General features: G+C 39.5%; 2 protein-coding genes across 6 annotated transcripts in view; one reads left to right on the forward strand and one right to left on the reverse strand.

The window, feature by feature from the left end:
• arl15a (ADP-ribosylation factor-like 15a) overlaps window positions 1-26,364 on the reverse strand; it is a 367,743-nt gene that overhangs the window by 109,148 nt on the left and 232,231 nt on the right. The window lies entirely within an intron of this gene.
• Window positions 16,467-21,251, forward strand: LOC133651603 (uncharacterized). Of its 4 annotated transcripts, XM_062049582.1 has the most exons (13): window positions 16,467-16,739; window positions 16,994-17,070; window positions 18,307-18,384; window positions 18,474-18,548; window positions 18,654-18,680; window positions 18,799-18,989; window positions 19,192-19,309; window positions 19,463-19,554; window positions 19,670-19,747; window positions 19,837-19,911; window positions 20,011-20,151; window positions 20,355-20,414; window positions 21,091-21,232. In XM_062049582.1, the coding sequence occupies exons 4-12, from the start codon at window positions 18,493-18,495 to the stop codon at window positions 20,366-20,368; spliced, it is 792 nt and encodes a 263-aa protein (XP_061905566.1). In that variant the 5' UTR covers window positions 16,467-16,739; window positions 16,994-17,070; window positions 18,307-18,384; window positions 18,474-18,492; the 3' UTR covers window positions 20,369-20,414; window positions 21,091-21,232. The 4 variants fall into 4 exon arrangements, with proteins under 4 accessions (XP_061905566.1, XP_061905563.1, XP_061905565.1 ...); XM_062049579.1 differs by lacking the exon at window positions 20,355-20,414 and having other exon boundaries at window positions 21,091-21,251; XM_062049581.1 differs by lacking the exons at window positions 18,799-18,989; window positions 20,355-20,414 and having other exon boundaries at window positions 21,091-21,251.

A 26,364-nucleotide genomic window follows, 5' to 3' on the forward strand; every position in this document is an offset into this window, starting at 1 on the left:
ACGGCAGCGACTGTGAGAAGGAGGTGAAGGCAGGAACGTCATTGGTGTACAGTGTCGTCGCTAGAGGAGAATTTATACCTGATAAATGTGTTTTTCCACCTGTACATGATATCAGTCTGTAACACACTGAAGGAGCAACTTGAATTCACAGAGTCATAGCAAATACTATCATTGCTAATGACTACAGCACAATTATCAACACATTGGTAGTACCATATACAGAACAAAAAAAACATTTGTATATCCAGTAGTATTATGTATATAGTAGTATTATGTAGACAAAATACAATATACAGTACTACACACCAGCTGGTTTGAATGTAAGCTACATCTTAGTTGTAGTTTTCATTAACCAATGTGGAGGTGTAGAAATTACCGTGTAAAATCGCCAATGCTAATCAGTAGCATGTCATGTATGTATATTAGCATCAAGCTATCACATTTTTGGAAAAGTGGAGCCTTAGAATAGAATAGAAAGTACTTTATTGATCCCTGGGGGAAATTCAGCACCACAGTTCGCTCACAATAGACAATAACAATAATAAATAATATAAATAATATAATATATATAATATATTATATATATAATATATGAATAATATAAATATATTCTACATATATTCTACATTTAAGTGCAGTCAAGAAGGAACATATGCATTTTACAGTCTGATGGCTGTCGATATGAAGGACCTCCTGTGTCGTTCCGTGTTGCATTTTGGGTGGTCTGAGCCTTCCACTGAACGTGCTCATTCTCTCCGCAAGGTCCGAGTGTAGTGGGTGGGAGGTGTTGTCCATAATGGCTAGGAGTTTTGCTAGACTTCTCCTCTCTGACACCACCGCCAGAGAGTCTAGCTCCACTCCCACCACGTTACTGGCCGCCTTTACCAGCTTGTCCAGTCTGTTTGCGTCCCTCGCTCTCAGCCCGCTGCCCCAGCAGGCCACGGCGTACAAGAAGGCGCCCGCCACCACCGACTTGTAGAACATCTTCAACATCTTTGTACAGACGTTGAAGGATCCTAGCCTCCTGAGGAAGTAGAGGCGGCTCTGTCCCTTCTTGTAGATTGCCTCAGCGTGTTTTGACCCATTCAGCTTGTTGTCGATGTGTACACCGAGGTATTTATAATCCTCAACCATGTCCACATCCACCCCCCTGATGGAAACAGGGGTCACCGTAGTACTCCTCCTCCTTCCCAGGTCCACAACCAGCTCCTTGGTCTTCGTCACATTGAGCTGGAGGTGGTTCTTTCCACACCATGTGACAAAGTCCTCCACTAGTGCCCTGTATTCCTCATCATCACCATCCTCAATACACCCCACTATCGCAGAGTCATCAGAAAACTTCTGAAAGTGGCAGGACTCTGAGTGATAGTGGAAATCGGTGGTGTAGATGTTAAAGAGGAAGGGGGAGAGGACTGTGCCCTGCGGGGCCCCGGTGTTGCTGACCAGCCTGTCAGACACACAGTCCTGCAGTCGCACGTACCGTGGTCTGTCAGTCAGGTAATCAACAACCCAGGACACCAAGGGGGCCTCCCCCTGCATCGTCTCCAACTTCACACCTAGTAGTCCAGGCCCTATGGTATCGAAAGCACTGGAGAAGTCAAAAATCATGACCCTCACACTGCTTGCAGGCTTGTCTAGATGGGTGTGGGCTCGGTTCAGCAGGTAGATGACTGCGTCCTCCACTCCCAGTCGGGGCTGGTAGGCGAATTGAAGTGGGTCCAGGTGGGGCTTGACTGTAGGGCGGAGTTGTTCCAGGACCATCCATGGTCTTAATGATATGGGATGTTAGAGCCACCGGCCTGCAGTCCTTCAACGTGCTTCCTTACTTTACTTCCGTTGGAGCATTTTGAGTCAATTTCTTTGTTGGTGTTGAAAATTGCAACATTAGCTAGAGGTAATTTGGCTGAATCCGCTCTCAGTGCTGCTGGAGTGATCACCAAGAGTCGGCAATAGGGTGTCACATGACGTCACGTGCACAATTGTATTTCACGTGACTCGGTGCCCGCTAGGACTGGCTGGATTTGGTCGGTGCCAAAAAAAAAAGTATTGGATTCCGTACCCATCCCTAATCGTATCCTCCTATGATGTGTAGTGTAGCATGTTTAGCTAGTCCTCGTCCTCCTTACTTTATTTGCGGCCATAAGGGCGAGAATTAGGGACTTAAAGCGTCTTCACACTAGAACGTTAACGACAACGAGTACGCTACATTGCGTTGAGGACTTTGTCTTGAGCTTGTCGTGTGTCATCAACATGTGTTACCACAATTAAGCGGCAACAGTTAATTAAGTCAACTGATTCCATGAGAAAAAAAAAAGCTTTGATTTATTTTCTGTTGTTTCAATTAATGGTTCAGTGAGTGTAACAAATCAAAATGGATGAAATCTGGACTAAATGTGTGTTTTCTGCACGGCCTCATAATATAACAATAATATTGAAGCTTCTATTGTCAGCCAAATGGATATTTACCAGTATTCACACCACTTCACTTTTTGTTATGTTACAGCCTTATTCCAAAATGGAATTTATTCATTTTTGTCCTCAAATTTCTATACAATGACATCAAAGTTTTTTTGTGGGTTTTTTTTAGGTTTTTTTGCAAATTTATTAAAAATAAAAAACTAAGAAATGACATGTGCATACGTTTTTGCAGCCTTTGCCATGAAGCTCAAAAGTGAGTTCAGGTGCATCCTGTTTTAACTGATCTTCCTTGAGATGGTTTCAACAGCTTCATTGGAGTCCACCTGTGGTAAATTCAGTTGAGTGGGCACCATTTGAACAAACCAAGTTTGAAGTCAAAGGAAATGTCCGCACTTCAAGATCAAGGGCCGGGAGGTGGCAGTAGTGGAGCAGTATAAGTACCTGGGAGTCCCCTTGAACAGCAGACTGGACTGGAAGGACAACAGTAAAAGCTGCTTACAAGAAGGGCATGAGCAGACTCTTTTACCTGAGGAAGCGTATGTCCTTTAATGTGTGCAGCAAACTGTTGGAGATCTTTTATCAGTCTGTTGTGGCCAGTGCCCTGTACTTTGCAGTGGTTTGTTGGGGGAGCAGCACCAGCAAAAGGGACTTAAACCGGATTGACAAACTGATCAGAAAAGCCGGCCAAACTATTGGCACACAGTTGGAGGCGTTTGTGTCAGTGAGGGACAGAGGACACTGGACAAACTGCTCGCCATCATGGACAATCCTCCACCGCTGGAGCTCATACTCCAACAGGTTCCTTCAGCTTTGGTCCCACTGTGATCCATTCAAGAACTCCTTCATTCCACACTCCATCCAGCTGTATAATCACTCGCCATACAGCAATAGATGATATCTGTCTATTACCTGACACCTTCTATGTTAGCTACCTCTCTTTGTTTATAATGTATAATTTCTGCTGGATCTACTCTCTATTTTATGCTGCCCTTTTTTTGCTGCAGCTGTTACATACACTGTAATATTGTACATGGTAATTGGGATTTGTTATATATTGTATATATTATATAAAAATATAATACAATATAATATTATAATATATTAGTATATATTATATACTGTATATATAATATGTAAATATTACATATATTTTATATTTTGTAATGCTACTATGGTACATTTTTAGTCTACTTTACACCTGCATTATACTTTCTATTCTTACCCTTTACATCCTTTGTAACTGAGCTACTGTGTGGAACAATTTCCCTTGTGGATCAATAAAGTTTGTCTAAGTCTAAGAATGGTACAGAAAAATATCTGCTGCTTTGAAGGTTACAATGAGCACAGTGGCCTCCACCCGGATGCACTTAAAGTACAATACTTAAGTACTTTTTGGGGCGCAACAAAAAAAACAAACAATTAACTATAAACTACTGCCATCTAACGCCTTGGACTTGCAATTGCAATTGAAACTTCATCTCATACTTGGGAATGATAATATGATGATATAAAACTAAATATAACAACTGGACAAGAGTTATCATAATCAGCTCTTGTGTTTTTTTTATTGTATTATCAAAAACAGTTAATATTTATTAACACACACAAAAGTACCGAAAATTGGTGCCGTTGAGTACCAATATCGATTTCCAGCTACCGGGAATTGGTACCGAATGGGTTCAAATGTGAACGGTACTCATCCGTAGATACAATAAGCCATGCTAATCGCTAAACTAGAGCCCTTGGATGTAAACAGGGGTGGGCGGCTCGATACAAATATCGCCAGCAACGATACCAAGTACAATATCAGCATATGGTCGATACTACAGAGATTAGATCAATATTTTTAATCTTGTGATTACCTCCTATCCCACAGGATTCTCACAGGAATCCTGTGACCTGTGGGATTCCCGAAAAAATGTCAGCATCTAGTACCCATCTCTAGCCAGTACTAGTTTTCTCAGGGTTGTTGACAAAAAGATTTAATGGATTACATTCTGGAACCCACTTCACTTGTCTATGAAGTGATTTAGAATAGTCACAAGTGGAAAACCCAAAGGTTAAAAAAGGATTGTCTCTACTCAACTTTATTTTAAAAGCACCAAAAAACGATCTTAATTTGCAGTCTTTGTACGCAGTTTGCCTCCAAAATGCAACATGACCCAATTAAAGACAAAAAAAGCTTCCACAAAGAAAAGTTTGAGTGAAGTAGGCTTTGTGGGAAAAGCAACGTGCACTGACCATGAACACAGCTAATGGATATTGCCATGAATAATGAAAAGATACATATATATATGGCCTCTCCTATAGGATACATGTGACATCATTTAGGTCGCTTCAAAAAAGACTTCATAACAGCAAAAAGTTGGGGGTAACTTTATTGTCACTGCACTTAAAAAGTACAAGAAAATAGTTGTATTTTCCAGTACAACCCGACCAAAAACAGACATACAATACACGGGTATTAGGAACAGGAAGGCTGATGGAGAAAGTCTGATTCTTATTCATAACAATTGTGAATCGATGAAATAAAACTCAAATTTTTTTTTTTTAATCTGTCCTGTCCAGCCACTTATATTGTTGATGTAGATGATCTATATCTGCTGCACAGATACTTCTCTTGTTGCCGTGTTTGTATTTGACTTTAGTAAATGTTCGCAAAAGCCTTTTAATAAACAAAACCAGTTTTCTTTTAAGTAACATAGAAATGTATCAGAGCTAATTATCTATTAATGTAGTTCATCATAGAACTGGCAACCAATGTTATTCAAGCAGGGATTTTGAATCGACAATCACTTTTGAATCGAATCGTGACTCCTAAGAATGGAATCGAATGGTGCCCCAAGACTTACAGACCGAGCGGAAAGGTGAACGTAGGGGGGGACAAACTAAGATCCTATGGGGGGGCTCAGTTTGAGACTAGAAAAAAACCACGAGCAACATAAGCACATATTACGACACACAAAACTCGAGACTTGCAACATAGGGGATGGGGCGCACACCCGGCCCCAAGCTGCCGCCATCAGGGGCGCTGCTACATTAGCCATCATACGGCGGGGTAGGGGAAGCGACATAGGAGAGTGGGGTACAGATGTCCTGTTACCATTACTCCGAATAGGTAGATGTCTTCAAAGAGATTATTGGTTAAACATTGCAATAAACAACAACTTTTATGGGAAAAGCCATTTACAATGTATGTTCCTAATCCACAATCATGTACTAAACATGGATGATAAACGTGTAGGAGCAGAACTGCACTTAGAGCGGAGTGGGGAGACATGCTTCAGACATGCCTACTCTTACAGTAAGTGGAACATTTAATATTAAGCACCATAGCCCAGCATTTTGATCTTTATCAATAAATCATGCTTAGACAAACAATTGAGGAAGAACCTCTTATGTTATGAATCATTTACAATAGCATGGAAATGTATCATTCAGAAGCAAATGCACATTTGATTAATATGGAATGTAATGAGTTTATTACAATTAATTTTTTTTTTACCTTTAGACATTGTTATTTCATGTTTAATGTAATGTCACTTGTAAATTGAAATGTACTAAAACTAGTTAGGTCTGTCAAACGATGAAAGTAATTAATCACAATGAATCGCATTGTCCCAACTCCAATTAAATCATGATTAATCGCAGATTGAGGTGTTTTATCTTCATTTAATAAGAGTACCTTAGACAGATCATTTTCAAGTTTTGAATATGATCAACATTGGCCCGGACAATTTGTTGGCTTTACGCATTTTGTTTTATTAAACATACTTTTTTAAACAGCTCAACATAAACTGGACAGGGCTAATGTTAGCATATATAAAACAAACAAAAAAATAATCTACAACTTACCGCAACATGCTTTCTCTAGTTGGAAGTAGAATTCTTTTAGGCTGAAATGTCAAAATTTGTACTGACACATGGTGATATAAATGTTCATTTTCATACATTGTGTATTCTTACTGCGAGTCACTGTTTTCTTTGGATATGCGCTACACATGTTACTAATTAGAATTATATATGGCGATTTTAACACCTCCAAATTTGGTAATGAAAACTACAACTAAGATGAACGATACAATAAAAAGTACAATACTTAGAGTATAAATACTATGTAAGGCGTAACAAAAGACTGGATTCATCTAGGGCTGGACGATATAACGATATCAAAATGTACAGCGATATCAATAAAAATGTGTTTGATATATATATTTTTTTTCGTTGAAAGAAAGTAAGTTGCGAACAAAGTTGGTTGCATGAACACGCTACAGTCAATCAGGTAACAGTATTTGTCAAGCTTGGTTGTGCCATCTCGTTGTCTCGCAGTTGATTCTTTGCAAGGAGGGAGAAAATAAAGTAAAAATGAGTGCTGCAGAGAGCGAATAAATTCTTGATAAAACAAGAAGTTTTACCAACGGGTTTTGGGATTTTGCTTTAAAATGGGCCGTAGTCAGACAAATGTGTCTGTAAATGAGGCAAGACCAGTCATACTACACTCATCCTTTAGAGCAGTGTTTTTCGACCACTGTGCCGCGGCACACTAGTGTGCCGTGAGATACAGTCTGGTGTGCCGTGGGAGATTATGTAATTTCACCTAATTGGGTTAAAAATATTTTTTTGCAAACCAGTAATTATAATCCGCAATGTCTAGAGCTCGGCAGAGTAACTGTGTAATACTCTTCCATATCAGTAGGTGGCAGCAGGTAGCTAATTGCTTTGTAGATGTCGGGAACATGGTTTGTCGAGATCACAATATGCGGGAGGCAGCGTGTGGGGAAAAAGGTATCTAACACTTAAAACAAAAATACACAAAAGGCGAGTGCCGCTAAGTGCCGCTAAGAAAAGGCATTGAAGCTTAGGGATGGCTATGCAAAACGAAACTAAAACTGAACGGGCTGCAAAGTAAACAAAAACAGAATGCTGGACGACAGAAAAGACTTACAGCGTGTGGAGCAGACGGTGTCCACAAAGTACATCCGTACATGACATGACAATCAACAATGTCCCCACAAAGAAGTATAGCGTCCGTACAACTTGAATAGTCTTGATTGCAAAAACAAAGCAGGTGTGGGGAATAGCGTTCAAGGAAGACATGAAACTGCTACAGAAAAATACCAACAAAAGAGGAAAGGCCTAAAACACTACACACAGGAAAACACCAAAAAACTCAAAATAAGTCACGGCGTGATGTGAAATGTCGTGACAGTACACCTACTTTGAGACGAGCTATAGTGATGCATAGGGATGATGTTCGAAAACCGGTTCTCCTGATTGTTCGATAAGAAAATAACGATTTCATGGATTTGAATCCCTTTTTGAGAAATGGTTCCCGTTATCGAAGCCACTATAGTAAAGAAAAAAATTTGATTCTTTATTTGAATCCCTGGGAACGAATCCCGTGTCACAGGAAATGTCCTGTGGCACGTCACAGGAAATGACGTAGCTCAGTCATTCGGCGGCAGATACAGAAGCAGCAACAACAACGAACCGGGAAAAACGCTCCAAGGCATGGCTTAACTTACTAAGAAATACAACGAGGAAACGGCTATCTGCAATTATTGCCAGGCTTCGCTTTCCTGTAAGGAGAGCAGTACAACAAATATGTTGAAACATGTTCAGGCCGTACACAACCTGAAGGTTAGAGAAACGTGTCGTGTCTTCGACACGTGGAGAAGCAGCGACAGAGATGACGAAGTACGCCCCTCTTCCTCTGCTTCAACCTGCAGTCCCAGTGATAGTGCCGGTGAGTAACTAACGTTAACTGTTGCCGGTTAATTTCCATATCTGCTCACTTGTAGCCTTTAGGCTAAAATAACATTACCTCTTATGTCAACCAGGACTGCAGTAATGTTAGCTAGACTAACGTTACCTAAGTCAGTGGCTAACGGTAACGTTAGCCTTTTTGCATGTGTCTGATAATGTTAATGGTATCTTGTAGCCTACACCACTCCAGAGTTTGCAGGTCTGTCTAATAAACTAGTGCTTGCAAGATGTGAATTAAGATAATGTTAACGTTATCCTATTTCAGATGATGACATTCATGACAGCCAGTGACCAGGGCAGTGTTTCCTTTGTAGTACAGAGGGTTAACCCATTTACCATGGCGAGGTATAAGCATTGACCATGGCGAGGTATAACGCAGAGCGCAGCAAGATGAGTGAGGAGGAGAGTAACAACATTACTCGCAAGCTAACGAGAATGATGGTGAAAAATCTCCTCCCCTTCAACTTGGTGAACACAGACGAATACAAGTAGGTTAATAATTGTAATTTGCTGACATGTAATGGAGCAAAAAGTAAACAACACCATTACTCTGAGATTTGTTTCAAATGTAAAGTGCTGTACAATAAAAATTAATGCAGGATTTTCCCTGCATGTATTTTTCTTAGGTGGCCCACTTAAAGGCCTACTGAAACCAACTACTACCGACCACGCAGTCTGATAGTTTATATATCAATGATGAAATCTTAACATTGCAACACATGCCAATATGGCCGGGTTAACTTATAAAGTGCAATTTTAAATTTCCCGCGAAACTTCTGGTTGAAAACATCTATGTATGATGACGTATGCGCGTGACGTGAATGGTTGAAACGGAAGTATTCGGACCAATTGCATCCAATACAAAAAGCTCTGTTTTCATCGCAAAATTCCACAGTATTCTGGACATCTGTTTTGGTGAATCTTTTGCAATTTGTTTAATGAACAATGAAGACTGAAAAGAAGAAAGCTGTAGGTGGGATCGGTGTATTAGCGACTGACTACAGCAACACAACCAGGAGGACTTTGAGATGGATAGCAGACGCGCTATCCGACGCTAGCCGCCGACCGCATCTATGATCGGGTGAAGTCCTTCGTCGCTCCGTCGATCGCTGGAACGCAGGTGAGCACGGGTGTTGATGAGCAGATGAGGGCTGGCGTAGGTGGAGCGCTAATGTTTTTATCATAGCTCTGACGAAGTCCCGTAGCTAAGTTAGCTTCAATGGCGTCGTTAGCAACAGCATTGTTAAGCTTCACCAGGCTGGAAAGCATTAACCGTGTAGTTACATGTCCATGGTTTAATAGTATTGTTGATTTTCTGTCTATCCTTCCAGTCAGGGGTTTATTTCTTTTGTTTCTATCTGCATTTAAGCCCGATGCTATCACGTTAGCTCCGTAGCTAAAGAGCTTCGCCGATGTATTGTCGTGGAGATAAAAGTCACTGTGAATGTCCATTTCGCGTTCTCGACTCTCATTTTCAAGAGGATATAGTATCCGAGGTGTTTTAAAATACAAATCCGTGGTCCACAATAGAAAAGAGAAAATGTGGAATTCAATGAACCCTTGTACCTAAGTTACGGTCAGAGCGAAAAAAGATACGTCCTGCACTGCACTCTAGTCCTTCACTCTCACGTTCCTCATCCACAAATCTTTCATCCTCGCTCAAATTAATGGGGTAATCGTCGCTTTCTCGGTCCGAATCGCTCTCGCTACATTGTAAACAATGGGGAAATGTGAGGAGCCCTTCAACCTGTGACGTCACGCTACTTCCGGTACAGAGAAGGCTTTTTTTATCAGCGACCAAAAGTTGCAAACTTTATCGTCGATGTTCTCTACTAAATCCTTTCAGCAAAAATATGGCAATATCGCGAAATGATCAAGTATGACACAAAGAATGGATCTGCTATCCCCGTTTAAATAAAAAAAAATAATTTCAGTAGGCCTTTAAAGGCCTACTGAAACCCACTACTACCGACCACGCAGTCTGATAGTTTATATATCAATGATGAAATCTTAACATTGCAACACATGCCAATACGGCCGGGTTAACTTATAAAGTGCAATTTGAAATTTCCCGGGAAATATCCGGCTGAAAACTTCTTGGTATGATGACGTTTGCGCGTGACGTCACAGGTTGAAGCAGACATTTTGGAATAGCCAGCTTAAGTCGTCTGTTTTCATCACATAATTCCACAGTATTCTGGACATCTGTGTTGTTGAATCTTTTGCAATTTGTTTAATGGACAATGAAGACGGCAAAGAAGAAAGCTGTAGGTGGGATCGGTGTATTAGCGGCTGGCTACAGCAACACAACCAGGAGGACTTTGAGTTGGATAGCAGACGCGCTATCCGACGCTAGCCGCCGACCGCACCGATGATCGGGTGAAGTCCTTTGTCGCGCCGTCGATCGCTGGAACGCAGGTGAGCACGGGTGGTGATGAGCAGTTGAGGGCTGGCGTAGGTGGAGAGCTAATGTTTTTAGCCTAGCTCTGTCGAGGTCCCATAGCTAAGTTAGCTTCAATGGCGTCGTTAGCAACAGCATTGCAAGGCTTCGCCAGGCTGGACAGCATTAACCGTGTGGTTACAGGTCCAGGGTTTAGTTTGGTGTCTCTTGATAGTAGAAGTAAAAATAGCATTGTTTATCTTCTGTCTATCCTTCCAGTCAGGGGCTTATTTCTTCTGTTTCTATCCGCAGTTAAGCACAATGCTATCTTGTTAGCTCCGAAGCTAAAGTGCTTTACCGATGTATTGTCGTGGAGATAAAAGTCACTGTGAATGTCCATTTCGAGAACCATTTCGCGTTCTCGACTCTCATTTTCAAGAGGATATAGTATCGGAGGTGGTTTAAAATACAAATCCGTGATCCACAATAGAAAAAGGAGAAAGTGTGGAATCCAATGAGCCCTTGTACCTAAGTTACGGTCAGAGCGAAAAAAGATACACCCTGGCGTCCTGCATTGCACTCTAATCCTTCACTGTCACTTTCCTCATCCACGAATCTTTCATCCTCGCTCAAATTAATGGGAAAATCGTCGCTTTCTCGGTCAGAATCGCTCTTGCTGCTGGTGGCCATGATTGTAAACAATGTGCAGATGTGAGAAGCTCCACAACCGGTGACGTCACGCGCATATCGTCTGCTACTTCCGGTACAGGCAAGGCTTTTTTATCAACGACCAAAAGTTGCGAACTTTATCGTCGATGTTCTCTACTAAATCCTTTCAGCAAAAATATGGCAATATCGCGAAATGATCAAGTATGACACATAGAATGGATCTGCTATCCCCGTTTAAATAAGAAAATCTCATTTCAGTAGGCCTTTAAAGGCACTAACAGTCAATATTTTTTTTTATTTTTTTTATTTTTTTGGGTAACAACAGTCAATATTTATTTATTTATTCTATTTAATTTTCTTCTTAAAAAATTAAAGTGAGCTTTTGTTAAACCAAGTATCGTGTGTTTTTTTTGCATATACAACAACCTATCTGGATTCGATAAGAGAATCGACAAGGAATCGGTTCGATAAGAGGATTCGATAATGGCATCGAAATCGATAATTTCTTAACAAACATCATCCCTGGTGATGCATGGTTGGTTATGGTTTGAATTCATACCCAACAATTGCGAGAACAACTTTTTATTTTCAATATCGGCTAATGAGTTTCATTTTTTTTATGTTTTCTGCAGGTGGTGTGCCTCAGAATTTTTTCAATGAAAAAAAATGTGCCTTGGCTCAGAAAAGGTTGAAAAACACTGCTTTAGAACACAGCCGTGACTTCTTGGAACTCAACCCGTAGAACATAGTTGTTCTCAGGTTTCAGCATTTCTTATGTATTCCTTATTTGTACACCTTAATTCTAAAAGGTGTTCAATAACAAGTAGTTACTGTATTAAGATGACTTTTACTTGAGTCATACTACCTTATAGTAACAGTACTCTTGAGTACATTTACTCTAATTAAAATAAATGAAGTGTTTAATATAAGACAGGTGTGTATCTTGTCATGAATGCTGTATACATAACATGAGGAACCTGTGGAGAGGTTAAAATAAAGCCTAGAGGGAGTTGAGCAAATGTTTGGATAACATATGGAGACCTGCTGCTTTCTTTTGGCACACTCCAGCGGTCAGCCAAGCTTCCTATTTCCCTTTTGGAGCGTGTGAGGCACAACATAATCTGCAGGTAGACATGTCATTACTTCATTGACGGGAAAGGCAAGGGAGCACGTGGTATGGCCAGTGACTGGTCACGGATTGGGTTTCATCTGGTCTATTGTGAGTCACTGAATACCAAGTGACACAGTCATGAGTCAGTGATAGTGTGCACAAAAGGGCACGGCAACACTCCACAAATGCAATTGAAAACATAATAGCAAAGGCATTAGTGACACAGACTAAACAAGTCAGCTCCTTTTTCCACACATGGGGGATGCTGTTAAGGTTTTCATGAGACCGCTGATGGAATTCTATAAAAGCAAAGCAATGTTTTTAAGCTTGTGCACATATTTTAAGGAGTGTGATATTTCTACTTAGAGAGACAATTTATTGTATAATAAACAAAACAACAAAAATAAATAGGCCCAGGCCGGTATGAGTTTCTGACAGTAAACAAATATCACGGTATTATCATTACAGCGATAAAATGCGATATTATTAAATGTCTTTGTTGTCTTCTTCTAGCCGTCCATAGCGTTGCTACTTGTGTGGATTCATCATTAATCACTCCAAGGAACGTTTGTAAGTTTCACAGTATAACTATAACTATTTATACTTACTGAAGCCTCCCAAGTGTGATGTCTGTAGGAATGTTTTCATGCATATTTGTACGTGCTATCGTAATAAAATGAAGCTAGCGTTGTTAGCATTAGCTTATATGCTAACACATTTACAAATGTGTGTTAGTGTTATTAACTTACAATGGCATTCTTTTTGTATTGTTTCAGTTTCACAAATTCCTCAGTAAATTCACCTACACGTCACCGTGGAGTTAATGAGTCTGTTTAGCTGATTGGAGAGTTAGCTTCCGCAGCTAGTGGGTCCATGACGATGACTTCTGTTTGTTTGATCAGCTGTTTTACTGCTGTGTTACAGGCACCGTTTGAAAACAATTAAACATTTATATTAGGGTGGTCCCGATACCAATATTTAAAAAAATCTTAGGGTACATTAAACATACAGTATGTTTGGAATTCTTTCCCATTATTGCTCGATGTACAGCTTAAGTTGTTCAACAGTCTCCGTTGTGGTATTTTAGGCTTCATATTGCGCCACATATTTTCAATGGGAGACAGATCTGACTACAGGCAGGCCAGTATAGTACCCACACTCTTTACTACAAAGCCACACTGTTGTAACACATGCAGAATGTGGCTTGGCATTGTCTTTCTGAAATAAGCAGGGGCGTCCATGAAAAAGACGTTACTTGGATGGCAACATACAGTATGTTGCTCTAAAACCTGTATGTACCTTTCAGCATGAACCTTTTGATGATATTACAGACCTTAGATGGTCAAATCCCTAAATTATTTGCAATAGCTCATTGAGAAATGTTGTTCTTAAACTGTTTGACAATTTGGTCACGCATTTGTTCACAAAGTGGTGACCCTCGCCCCATCTTTGTTTGTAAATGACTTAGCATTTCATGGAAGCTGCTTTTATACCCAATCATGGCAACCATCTGTTCCCAATTAGCCTGTTCACCTGTGGGATGTTCCAAATAAGTGTTTGATTAGCATTCCTCAACTTTCTCAGTCTTTTTTGCCACTTGTGCCAACTTTTTTGAAACATGTTGCAGGCATTAAATTCCAAAAGAGCTAAAATTTGCAAAACAAAGTTTACCAGTTTGAACTTTAAGTATCTTGTCTTTGCAGTGTATTCAATTGAATATAAGTTGAAAAATATTTGAAAATCATTGTATTCTGTTTTTTGTCGATTTACACAATGTGCCAACTTCACTGGTTTTGTGTTTTGTACATTGGTCATATTCAAAGTCCTCATGTGTCCAGGGACATATTTCTTAAGTTAATGAACATAATATGAATTTTTTTCAAAAAGGAAAAAATATTTAATGACGATAAAAAATATCAATGTACTCATAGTAGTATCGATGAGATACACTATTGTACTTGGTATCATTACAGTGGATGTCAGGTGGAAATCTACCCATGGCATTTGTTTACATTCAGGCGCGCTAGCTTTTGTTAGCAGTGATGCCGGTGAGCTATTGTATCCTCCTACGATGTGTGGGGAAGCATGTTTAGCTATTCATCGTCCTGCAGTGATAACGATACTTGTAAGAAACGTACCATGGAGGTGAGGATTAGTGATTTAAAAGTAGCTAAAACACTGCAGACTGCGGATGGATGTTAGCTGCTAGCAAGCTAGCCATGTCTTAAAGCACCTTTTCCTGAGGGTGTTTCAGTGTTATAACTTCACCTTCATCTTTAGTAATTAGAGCAAAATGCGTCCGTTCTCCCTTTTCTGTCCACACACTGTTGGCTTGTAAGTACTCTGTGTGTGTGCGCTGCCGAACATGCTCCTCTGCTCGTAAAGCCAGCAATGTCATCACATGACGACGCGCCGTCATGCCTGTTAAAAAATAAATAAAAATGGGGAACCGGTGCTTTTCAAACAGAGTATAGTACCGTTTTTGATTCATTAGTACTGTGATACTATACTAGTACCGGTATACCGTACAACCCTAATATGTATAAACATTAACAGAATCGTACTTTGTAAACAACTAATTTTGCGACGTATATATCTGTGGCTTATTGTCTGGTTCGGCTAATATATGGAAAAACAATTTTTATCTTCTAAAATTTAGTGTGTGTGACTTATATTGCGGTGTGCTTTATAGTCCAGAACATACGGTAATTAACTATATCAATGGATAATAAACACTTATTTTCATCCATATCGCTCAGCCTTAATAATGAGCCCGTGATGGAGTGAAATGGGGACACCTGGGAAAGGCCTCTGCGCTTATAGCACAGTTGTATCAGCCACAACAGCAGCCATGGCCTCTAAAACAGACGTACTTCCTGCAAGTTGAACTGGCATGGCCCTGCTGACAAAGTGCAAATAAGGCCTTCGGGCGCTTCCACATCACACGTGTGTTTGCAAACAGTTCCCAAAAGTCAATACAAAGGCGTATCCAATATGGCAAAGGACACATCAAGCTACGTAAGAGCAGTGAGCCAGTGACCCCGCAGGCTTGATTAACAAAGAGAGCAGTGTTGTCGCGTCCACTGTCAAGAGTTCCAATTGACATCAGTGAGATTAGTGACTTTGCTGTGAAGAATTACAATTGACATCCGTGCGAGTAGTGACTTTACTGTGAAGAGTTCCAATTGACATCAGTGACATTAGTGACTTTACTTTGAAGAGTTCCAATTGACTTCAGTGACGTTAGTGGCTTTACTGTGAAGGGTTCCAATTGACATCCATGAGATTAGTCACTTTACTGTGAAGAGTTCCAATTGACATCCATGAGATTAGTGACTTTACTGTGAAGAGTTCCAATTGACATCCATGACATAAGTCACTTTACTGTAAAGAGTTCCAATTGACATCCATTAGATTAGTGACTTTACTGTGAAGAGTTCCAATTGACATCCATTAAATTATTGACTTTCCTGTGAAGAATTCCAATTGACATCAGTAAAATTAGTGACTTTACGGTGAAGAGTTCCAATTGACTTCAGTGACTTTACTGTGAAGAGTTCCAATTGACATCAGTGACTTTACTGTGAAGAGTTCCAATTGACATCAGTGAGATTAGTGACTTTACTGTGAAGAATTACAATTGACATCCGTGCGAGTAGGGACTTTACTGTGAAGAGTCCCACACAGCAGAAGACTGCTATACGGATCCGCCTTCAAGTCGCCCAACCCGCGTTACTGTCACATTCGTTTTGGCTCCGCCTAGAGGATACAGCTCCGCCTCTGAAAATTGTACGGTCAGACAGCTGATCCTGAGCGGACTCTTGTCTGATTCGCATACGCGGACGCGACAAACCAAACCGGCGCGCGCCGCCTAGAGTTATAGGCTCCGCCTACGCGCGCTGAGCCGACCAATGTCTGCACCCGCAGACGTGGACGCGCCTACTAGCGTGTACGCGCATGAGCCAAGATCTCTGGACTTTCTTTGCTGGAACACGAACGTAAGTATAGATTTATTGATTTATTGCTACATTCGCAGTAAATATCAGCCTTTGTGTTTCCATCATCGTTTATGTATGATTGTAATGACGTTGTTTGATATTAGGACTAGCAGTAAAACTTTATATTCTGTAAAAAAAGGCTTTATTTCCAGCGCCGCCTCCCAGAATGCTTTGCATGGGGACGTGCGTCTGACGTCACATATACAGAAAATTCGAAATGGCTGCACGCGGTAGGTGAGGCCCGAGCGAAGAAAAGTGGAAAAGATTGTTATTCGTCAAAAAACCCACACAACGACGGTCATTTTTTCGCCGTGCTATTGTAAAATTGTCTTTTATCTGTGTTTTGTGTTCCGGGGGACCCCGACTCCAGAATGTGAAAGTTTCCCGTGTGAAGCCGGTGAGTAAAAAGTTCAATACAGTTAACTTAGGCCATCTTTTGTTAGACGCTGTGAATGTGTGTAGGTAACATGCTACGATATTCCACATATTTCCAACTGCTTGAAACGAAAGCGTATTACTTTATTGTCAGTGTTGTTTAGGCCCAGGTCGCTAACGTTACTGCGTTAGTCAACAACGTAACGTTAACGGAGTGGAAACAGCCGTTCTTTGCCATTAATATGAGTGTGTATTATTTATTTCTTTGTTCTTTAGTGGAGCTTGAGATCCTGTTTACTGTGGACTAGCTGTGTGTGACGCCATGTTGTTTTTGTTTACATTAAAAAAAAAAGGTATGTCTATGTGTTTTTTGGCATAGTTAATTGTAGAAAAAAATATAAAAGGAGGTGATGTGAGTGGGAAAAATTGCTGCACATATCCCATACATATCCTTTTTCTTGATCTATATTTTTTTTATTTGCTGATGTATATATTTTATATGCTGTTTTTTATTTAATTAATTTATTAGAGACTATTTTATGCTTTATTTACCTTTTTTTATTATTATTATTTTATTTACTATTATTATTATTATTTCCACATATAAGCATAAATAATTGATCATATTAGTACATTGTTTGATTGCTTTGCTTAATGCATTCCATAATTTAATTCCACATACTGATATACTGAAGGTCTTAAGTGTTGTACGTGCGTACAAATGTTTTAAATTACATTTCTCTCTAAGATTATTTTTCTCCTCTTTTTTTGAGAAGAATTGTTGTATATTCTTGGGTAGCAGGTTATAGTTTGCTTTGTTTATAATTTTAGCTGTTTGCAAATTCACTATGTCGTGGAATTTCAGTATCTTTGATTCAATAAATAAAGGATTTGTGTGTTCTCTATATCCAACATTATATATTATTCTAACTGATCTTTTTTGTAACACCGTTAATGAATGAAGTGTACTTTTGTAATTATTTCCCCATATTTCTACACAATAACTCAGATATGTAACACTAGTGAACAGTAGAGAATATGAAGTGATTTTTTGTCTAGAACATGTTTTGCTTTATTCATTATTGACGTGTTTCTTGCTACTTTATGTTGTATATTTTTTACTTGAGATTTCCAGTTCAATTTATCATCAATCATTATACCTAGAAATTTGGTTTCATTTACTCTTTCAATTTCTGTTCCGTCTATTTGTATTTGTGTTTGACTTTCTTTTCTACTGTTACCAAATAGCATTATTTTAGTTTTACTGAGATTCAAAGATAGTCTGTTTTTGTCAAACCATCTTTTTAATTTGTTAATTTCTTCTGTTATTATTTGTATTATCTTCTGTGTGTTCTCTCCTGAACAAAACACTGTTGTATCATCCGCAAATAATACTAACTTTAAATCTTTTGTAACTTTACAAATGTCATTTATCTAGACATTGAATAATTTAGGTCCTATATTGATCCCTGAGGTACACCACAGGATATATTTAGCGTTGTAGACGAAACCACCACATTAATATTAAAGATATGGTTAACATTCTTAGTGCTAAAGATATTCCCCTCTCCTTGTATCCTTTCTCCCAGCTCCACCGTCTCGCCGAGTGCCAGCAAGAGTCATGAGTACTTGTCAACTCGACTCCTCAACTGGAGATAACTTTCTAGGTAAAGACTGATCTCCAAAATAATATCTCAGCATCCAGTAACCATGGTTAACAGATCACAACCATTTAATACCAATTTATCTCCCTTAGCACCTCACCATGGGGAAGGATGTATTCATATGCCTTCACCAGCACATGCATTAAACATGCAGAGAGTTACACAAGGTAGGGACTGATCTCTGTATACACTACACCCATAATTTCAAACCCTACTTTACGATTGAGCTGAAGTTCTGACTATTATGACCTGTACTTTTACCTTTCTTATAGTTCTTACCACCTTGGGGCACCATTCAGGTAAAATCTCAGCTCATCTTACTTGCTTATTTGTATACACTAACACCTGTGCATGCTTTTGTCCACGTTGTTCCTTTGACGATGAATAAATACCCCTTTTCTTTCTTTCTACATTAAGGGTGCCTTTTCATCTGATTAAATTTATAATGAACAGGGACATTGCGGTTGTCCCAAGTGGATGGTATGATGATAGGATGGTTTTCTGGCCCAGCTATAAAAACACCGACATAATTGAAAGGGCCGCTTTAAATGAGGAGCAGCATGAGCCAGACTGGCCAAGATTTGACGTTTCTGTTGTCCGAACTTGTGGTATGCAAATTCATAATCTTCTTGTTTGAAAATAACGTCATAGTTGCTTCTCTTTATGCTTGGAATAACCTATTGTGTCTATGTTCTGACCAGGTCTCTTGTAAGAGAGAGACCTGATTTATCATCATCAATAATAATAATATTCTGTTCAGCTCTACAGCTAATTTGAAACTCATGTTCATTTTAACATATTCAATTTTAGACAACTACAAAGACGCATTAAAAATAATGCAACAATATGGAAAGGGCTGCGACACCTCAGACCTGCAATCTGAGGCAGAGAACGAGGAGCTGCCAGAAAAAAGGAAAAGGAAGCCAGTGTAAGTGTGTTCCGTCTTGTTTTTGTCATGTTTCTACAGTAATAGGAAGGTTATTTCCGGTAGCATTCAAAAATAGACCAGAGATGCTTGTACTATATGTATATTTGGCAATTTTGGTATTGCAATAATCCTAATGATATGGTTACCCAACAGCCATCGTCTCGGGGACTCAGATGATAGCGAAGAAGACCCGGGAAATAGTGACCTCACATCTCTGGGGTTGGCAAGCCAATTGCACAGGCAGAGTAAGGAATAATCTCTTAACATCGAAAACAACAAAACCACCACATTAATATTAAAGATATGGTTAACATTCTTAGTGCTAAAGATATTCCCCTCTCCTTGTATCCCTTCTCCCAGCTCCACCGTCTCGCCGAGTGCCAGCAAGAGTCATGAGTACTTGTCAACTCGACTCCTCAACTGGAGATAACTTTCTAGGTAAAGACTGATCTCTGAAATAATATCTCAGCATCCAGTAACCATGGTTAACAGATCACAACCATTTAATACCAATTTATCTCCCTTAGCACCTCACCATGGGGAAGGACGCATTCATATGCCTTCACCAGCACCTGCATTAAACATGCAGAGAGTTACACAAGGTAGGGACTGAACTCTGAAATATTAGTGTATAGATAGGCCCCTTGGGTATTACCAGTCATGGTTAACTGATGGCTCTCTCACAATGCCCACCTCACTAGGAACGGCAGTCCCTCCTCGACTCCCTCCACCCCCCTCACCAACAGCCCTCAACATGTGGCAGACCCAGGAGCCTGGATCCAGCCTGGCCTGCAGGCCAACATGGCGAGGGGGAAGAATGGCCGACAACATTTCCTGCTCTGGTGAGCAATAACTGACAAATACCGGATGGTCATTCCGTGCCACAAATTTTGGAAAAAATTCAAATTCACAAGCAATCACATATTTTCTTCAAACTTTGTCAATAACTTTTGTCATTAACTAAGGTCAATAGCTAATATCAGGATTATGAGTAATGAGGATAAACACTGAAACATGTTAATTTTATACTGCTGTTTGTCAACAGCGCCTGAGCCTTAGCCTGCTGGAAACTATTAAGCACAACCAAGACCAGCTGATTGCGAAGGTAAACTTCTTAAGCCTTGAATAGGTCAATAATTCATAATGACATTAATTTTGATTCATTATTATTTTTTAAAGAAAGAAACAGCCTACATGGCAGCTTTGTGTGATTAGAGTAAACATTGCTACATTTTCTTGTTACATTTCACCTGTTTGCTCTTTAGATACCACTTTTAATGTTTTTTATTTATTTCGATCGTATTTTTAAAAAATGTGCCCTGGGGCCGTTAAAAAATGACCTGCAGGCCGCAAATGGCCCCCGGGCCGCACTTTGGACACCCCTGGCCTACACGAATACAAACATAGAATGATAGTACAAATATAATAAGAAAACAATGTCAACCTCCCAAAGTTGGGTTATGGATATTTATTTATGCTCCCCACCCCCAACCCCCAGCCGCCGTCATCCAACAGAGCCAAACAAGTACTCTGATCAAGGAACCAAATAACGATATTGTTTAAACATTTTGGATGTCTTGCACACCTATACCCTGATCACAAATTCATAGTTTACGCACATTATTTTAACCACCTCCAGTAACTTTAAGTCTTTTTTTTTTTTTCAAATGTAATCTCCTTAATACCTATCACATATTTTGTATTGTGTAAGCATACTTGGCTTTGGATGCTTCCTACCATAAACATAAACGTATCTGTCTTGTAATCTTGTTTGATTACAGGTGCTGTGAGTAAAAATGTGTTGACAAGGTCAGCCACGGACGCTGAGGTCACCAAACACGCCATCAGGTGGTTCAACTTGGCGGGGGATCGGGCAACGAGGAGACGAGTCCCGCTTCCACCTCCTCAGGAGGAATAGAGATGTATATGTATAAATAAACAACCTTTTATTGGACTTTGTGTCATTCACCAGTTATTCATTTTCTGATATGTTAGCTGTGCATGGAGCAGTGTTTCCTTGAAGTTGTAGCCTAATAGATTAAATATGTATATTTACTTTTTAAATACATATTATATATATTTACTTTATAGAGTGAATTGACCATTTTCTGTTTCTGCCTATTGACAATATTGTTAGTTTAAAAATACAAGGCAATGCATATGTAAGCCTATATTGCTGTAGTAGGGCTTAGTGAATTTTTTAGTTTCCTATTTTATCCTACAGCAAGAACAGAAGGGATTTTGAAAATAAGATAAAGGGGTCCAAAACGGCCAGATGAGCCAGGGTTTTTATGAGTCCAATGCTGGTCCGCGGCGGGAGGTTAGGCTTTGATCTTGGGTGCGGAGCGGATGCAGCGCGCCGTCACGGCGCACCTGCCGCGGCGCACCTGCCGCGGAAATAAGGCTTTGATCATGGGTGCGATGCGGATGCAACGCGCCGCCACGGCGGATCAGCTACCCGCCGCCGTGGCGGATACGTTCCTGAGTGCAAATGAACGCCGATGCGGGTCCGTTTCGCGGTTCCGTTTCGCGGTTCCGTTCCGGAAAGCGCGATACCTGCGCGGGGGATCCGCCGCGGAGTGTTTTTGCTGTGTGGGGTTCCAATTGACATCAGTGAGATTAGTGACTTTACTGTGAAGAGTTCCAATTGACATCCATGAGATTAGTGACTTTACTGTGAAGAGTTCCAATTGACATCCATGAGATTATTGGCTTTACTGTGAAGAGTTCCAATTGACATCAGTGACATTGGTGACTTTACTGTGAAGAGTTCCAATTGACATCAATGAGATTAATAACTTTACTGTGAAGAGTTCCAATTAACATCCATGGGATTGGAGACTTTACTGTAAAAAGGTCCAATTGACATCACTGACATAAGTGACTTTACTGTGAAGAGTTCCAGTTGACATCAGTGACGTTAGTGGCTTTACTGTGAAGGGTTCCAATTGACATCCATGAGATTAGTCACTTTACTGTGAAGAGTTCCAATTGACATCCATGACATTAGTGACTTTACTGTAAAGAGTTCCAATTGACATCCATGAGATTAGTGACTTTACTGTGAAGAGTTCCAATTGACATCCATTAGATTAGTGACTTTACTGTTATGAGTTCCAATTGACATCCATTAAATTATTGACTTTCCTGTGAAGAGTTCCAATTGACATCCATTAGATTAGTGACTTTACTGTGAAGAGTTCCAATTGACATCCATTAGATTAGTGACTTTACTGTGAAGAGTTCCAATTGACATCAGTGAAATTAGTGACTTTACTGTGAAGAGTTCCAATTGACATCAGTGAGATTAGTGACTTTACTGTGAAGAGTTCCAATTGACATCAGTGACATTAGTGACTTTACTGTAAAGAGTTCCAATTGACATCAGTGACATTAGTGACTTTACTGTGAAGAGTTCCAATTGACATCAGTGACATTAGTGATTTTACTGTGAAGAGTTCCAACTGACATCAGTGAGTTTACTGTGAAAAGTTCTAATTGACATCAGTGAATTTACTGTGAAGAGTTGCAATTGACATCAGTGAGATTAGTGACTTTACCGTGAATAATTACAATTGACATCCGTGCGAGTAGTGACAATACTGTGAAGAGTTCCAATTGACATCAGTGAGATTAGTGACTTTACTGTGAAATGTTCCAATTGACATCCGTGAGATTAGTGACTTTACTGTGAAGAGTTCCAATTGACATCCATGAGATTAGTGACTTTACTGTGAAGAGTTCCAATTGACATCCATGAGATTAGTGACTTTACTGTGAAGAGTTACAATTGACTTCAGTAAGATTAGTTATTTTACTGTGAAACGTTCCAATTGACATCTGTGAGTTCCAATTGACATCAGTGAGACATCAGTGACTTTACTGTGAAGAGTTCCAATTGACAACAGTGAGATTAGTGACTTTACTGTGAAGAGTTCCAATTGACATCCGTGAGATTAGTGACTTTACTGTGAAGAGTTTCAATTGACATCAGTGACATTGGTGACTTTACTGTGAAGAGTTCCAATTGACATCAGTGAGATTAGTGACTTTACTGTGAAGAGTTCCAATTGACATCCATGAGATTAGTAACTTTACTGTGAAGAGTTCCAATTGACATCCATTAGATTAGTGACTTTACTGTGAAGAGTTCCAATTGACATCCATTAAATTATTGACTTTCCTGTGAATAATTCCAATTGACATCAGTGAGATTAGTGACTTTACTGTGAAGAGTTCCAATTGACATCAGTGACTTTACTGTGAAGAGTTCCAATTGACATCCGTGAGATTAGTGACTTTACTGTGAAGAGTTCCAATTGACATCCATGAGATTAGTGACTTTACTGTGAAGAGTTTCAATTGACATCCATGAGATTAGTGGCTTTACTGTGAAGAGTTCCAATTGACATCAGTGAAATTAGTGACTTTACTGTGAAGAGTTCCAATTGACATCAGTGAGATTAGTGACTTTACTGTGAATAATTCCAATTGACATCAGTGACATTAGTGACTTTACTGTGAAGAGTTCCAATTGACATCAGTGACATAAGTGACTTTACTATGAAGAGTTCCAATTGACATCCGTGAGATTAGTGACTTTACTGTGAAGAGTTCCAATTGACATCAGTGACATTGGTGACTTTACTGTGAAGAGTTCCAATTGACATCAGTGAGATTAGTGACTTTACTGTGAAGAGTTCCAATTGACATCCATGAGATTAGTAACTTTACTGGGAAGAGTTCCAATTGACATCCATTAGATTAGTGACTTTACTGTGAAGAGTTCCAATTAACATCCATTAAATTATTGACTTTCCTGTGAATAATTCCAATTGACATCAGTGAGATTAGTGACTTTACTGTGGAGAGTTCCAATTGACATCAGTGACTTTATTGTGAAGAGTTCCAATTGACATCAGTGAGATTAGTGACTTTACTGTGAAGAGTTCCAATTGACATCCGTGAGATTAGTGACTTTACTGTGAAGAGTTCCAATTGACATCCATGAGATTAGTGACTTTACTGTGAAGAGTTTCAATTGACATCCATGAGATTAGTGGCTTTACTGTGAAGAGTTCCAATTGACATCAGTGAAATTAGTGACTTTACTGTGAAGAGTTCCAATTGACATCAGTAAGATTAGTGACTTTACTGTGAAGAATTCCAATTGACATCGGTGACATTAGTGACTTTACAGTGAAGAGTTCCAATTGACATCAGTGACATTAGTGACTTTACTGTGAAGAGTTCCAATTGACATCAGTGACATTAGTGATTTTACTGTGAAGAGTTCCAATTGACATCAGTGAATTTACTGTGAAGAGTTCCAATTGACATCAGTGAGATTAGTGACTTTACTGTGAAGAATTACAATTGACATCCGTGCGAGTAGTGACTATACTGTGAAGAGTTCCAATTGACATCAGTGAGATTAGTGACTTTACTGTGAAGAGTTCCAATTGACATCCATTAGATTAGTGACTTTACTGTGAAGAGTTCCAACTGACATCAGTGACTTTACTGTGAAAAGTTCCAATTGACATCAGTGAATTTACTGTGAAGAGTTCCAATTGACATCAGTGAGATTAGTGACTTTACTGTGAAGAATTACAATTGACATCCGTGCGAGTAGTGACTATACTGTGAAAAATTCCAATTGACATCAGTGAGATTAGTGACTTTACTGTGAAGAGTTCCAATTGACATCCATTAGATTAGTGACTTTACTGTGAAGAGTTCCAATTGACATCAGTGAAATTAGTGACTTTACTGTGAAGAGTTCCAATTGACATCAGTGAGATTAGTGACTTTACTGTGAAGAGTTCCAATTGACATCAGTGACATTAGTGACTTTACTGTGAAGAGTTCCAATTGACATCAGTGACACTACTGTGAAGAGTTCCAATTGACATCAGTGACATTAGTGATTTTACTATGAAGAGTTCCAATTGACATCAGTGACATTAGTGATTTTACTGTGAAGAGTTCCAACTGACATCAGTGACTTTACTGTGAAAAGTTCCAATTGACATCAGTGACTTTACTGTGAAGAGTTCCAATTGACATCAGTGACATTGGTGACTTTACTGTGAAGAGTTCCAATTGACATCAGTGAGATTAGTGACTTTACTGTGAAGAGTTCCAATTGACATCCATGAGATTAGTAACTTTACTGTGAAGAGTTCCAATTGACATCCATTAGATTAGTGACTTTACTGTGAAGAGTTCCAATTGACATCCATTAAATTATTGACTTTCCTGTGAATAATTCTAATTGACATCAGTGAGATTAGTGACTTTACTGTGAAGAGTTCCAATTGACTTCAGTGACTTTACTGTGAAGAGTTTGTAGTAGAATTTCTGACCTTTTGACCTATATTTCTTGTCTTTTAAGAATGTCCGCTCATTTTCAATACTCTTGTATTTTTGTGCCATTGAATGGACCAGTTGTGGGGCAAAAGTGAATATTAAGTCGTGCCAAACTGTCTATAGAATGTGTTGACTGTCTCAAGGATTCGAGTTGTTATGGAACAGATAGGAAAAGCAAAACAAGACATTGACGCATTTGATAAGGAACGATGACGCACAACAGACATATAAATGAATGGCAGAAGACCGGAACTCGGGGGTGATTTTGGCTTGTGTGTGTCTTGTGTGCTCTGGAGTACATTGTGTCTGCTTGCACGGACAACTTAATTCAACCTGCACTTCTGATAATGGGTAAATAAATTTGTTGTACTAAACTAATTTTGTTGCCTGCTTAAGCTTCGGACAATCCACTACACAAATTGGCGTCACGAACTAGGATGGTCCAGAACTCTGCAAGTCAACATCCGCTCCCGGCTTCTCTCTCAGGCAGACAACGCTTGCACGCGCGCATCTAATAAAAGGTAAGCTATTTTGCTTATTGTGTAAAAGTTGTCTGTCTGAAGAGAAACGGGATCGGTAAGATGAAAACTGAAATTTTTTTTCATAAAAGATAGTTCTCCAAAAACAACCTAGACTGGGGCATGTGTTGGTTGGCTTGAGTTGTTTTATATGTGATCATTTGT

The sequence above is a fragment of the Entelurus aequoreus genome, linkage group LG06 (genome assembly GCF_033978785.1).
Source record: "Entelurus aequoreus isolate RoL-2023_Sb linkage group LG06, RoL_Eaeq_v1.1, whole genome shotgun sequence".
Taxonomy (NCBI): Eukaryota; Metazoa; Chordata; class Actinopteri; order Syngnathiformes; family Syngnathidae; genus Entelurus; species Entelurus aequoreus.

Bases quoted from the DNA above. Each gene is read 5' to 3' on its own strand.
- LOC133651603 (XM_062049579.1), top strand. From the start codon at position 18,493: ATGTATTCATATGCCTTCACCAGCACATGCATTAAACATGCAGAGAGT. The intron at 18,549-18,653 runs GTAGGGACTGAT...CCTTTCTTATAG, and splicing joins CATGCAGAGAGTTACACAAG to TTCTTACCACCTTGGGGCAC. The intron at 18,681-18,798 runs GTAAAATCTCAG...TTCTACATTAAG, and splicing joins CACCTTGGGGCACCATTCAG to GGTGCCTTTTCATCTGATTA.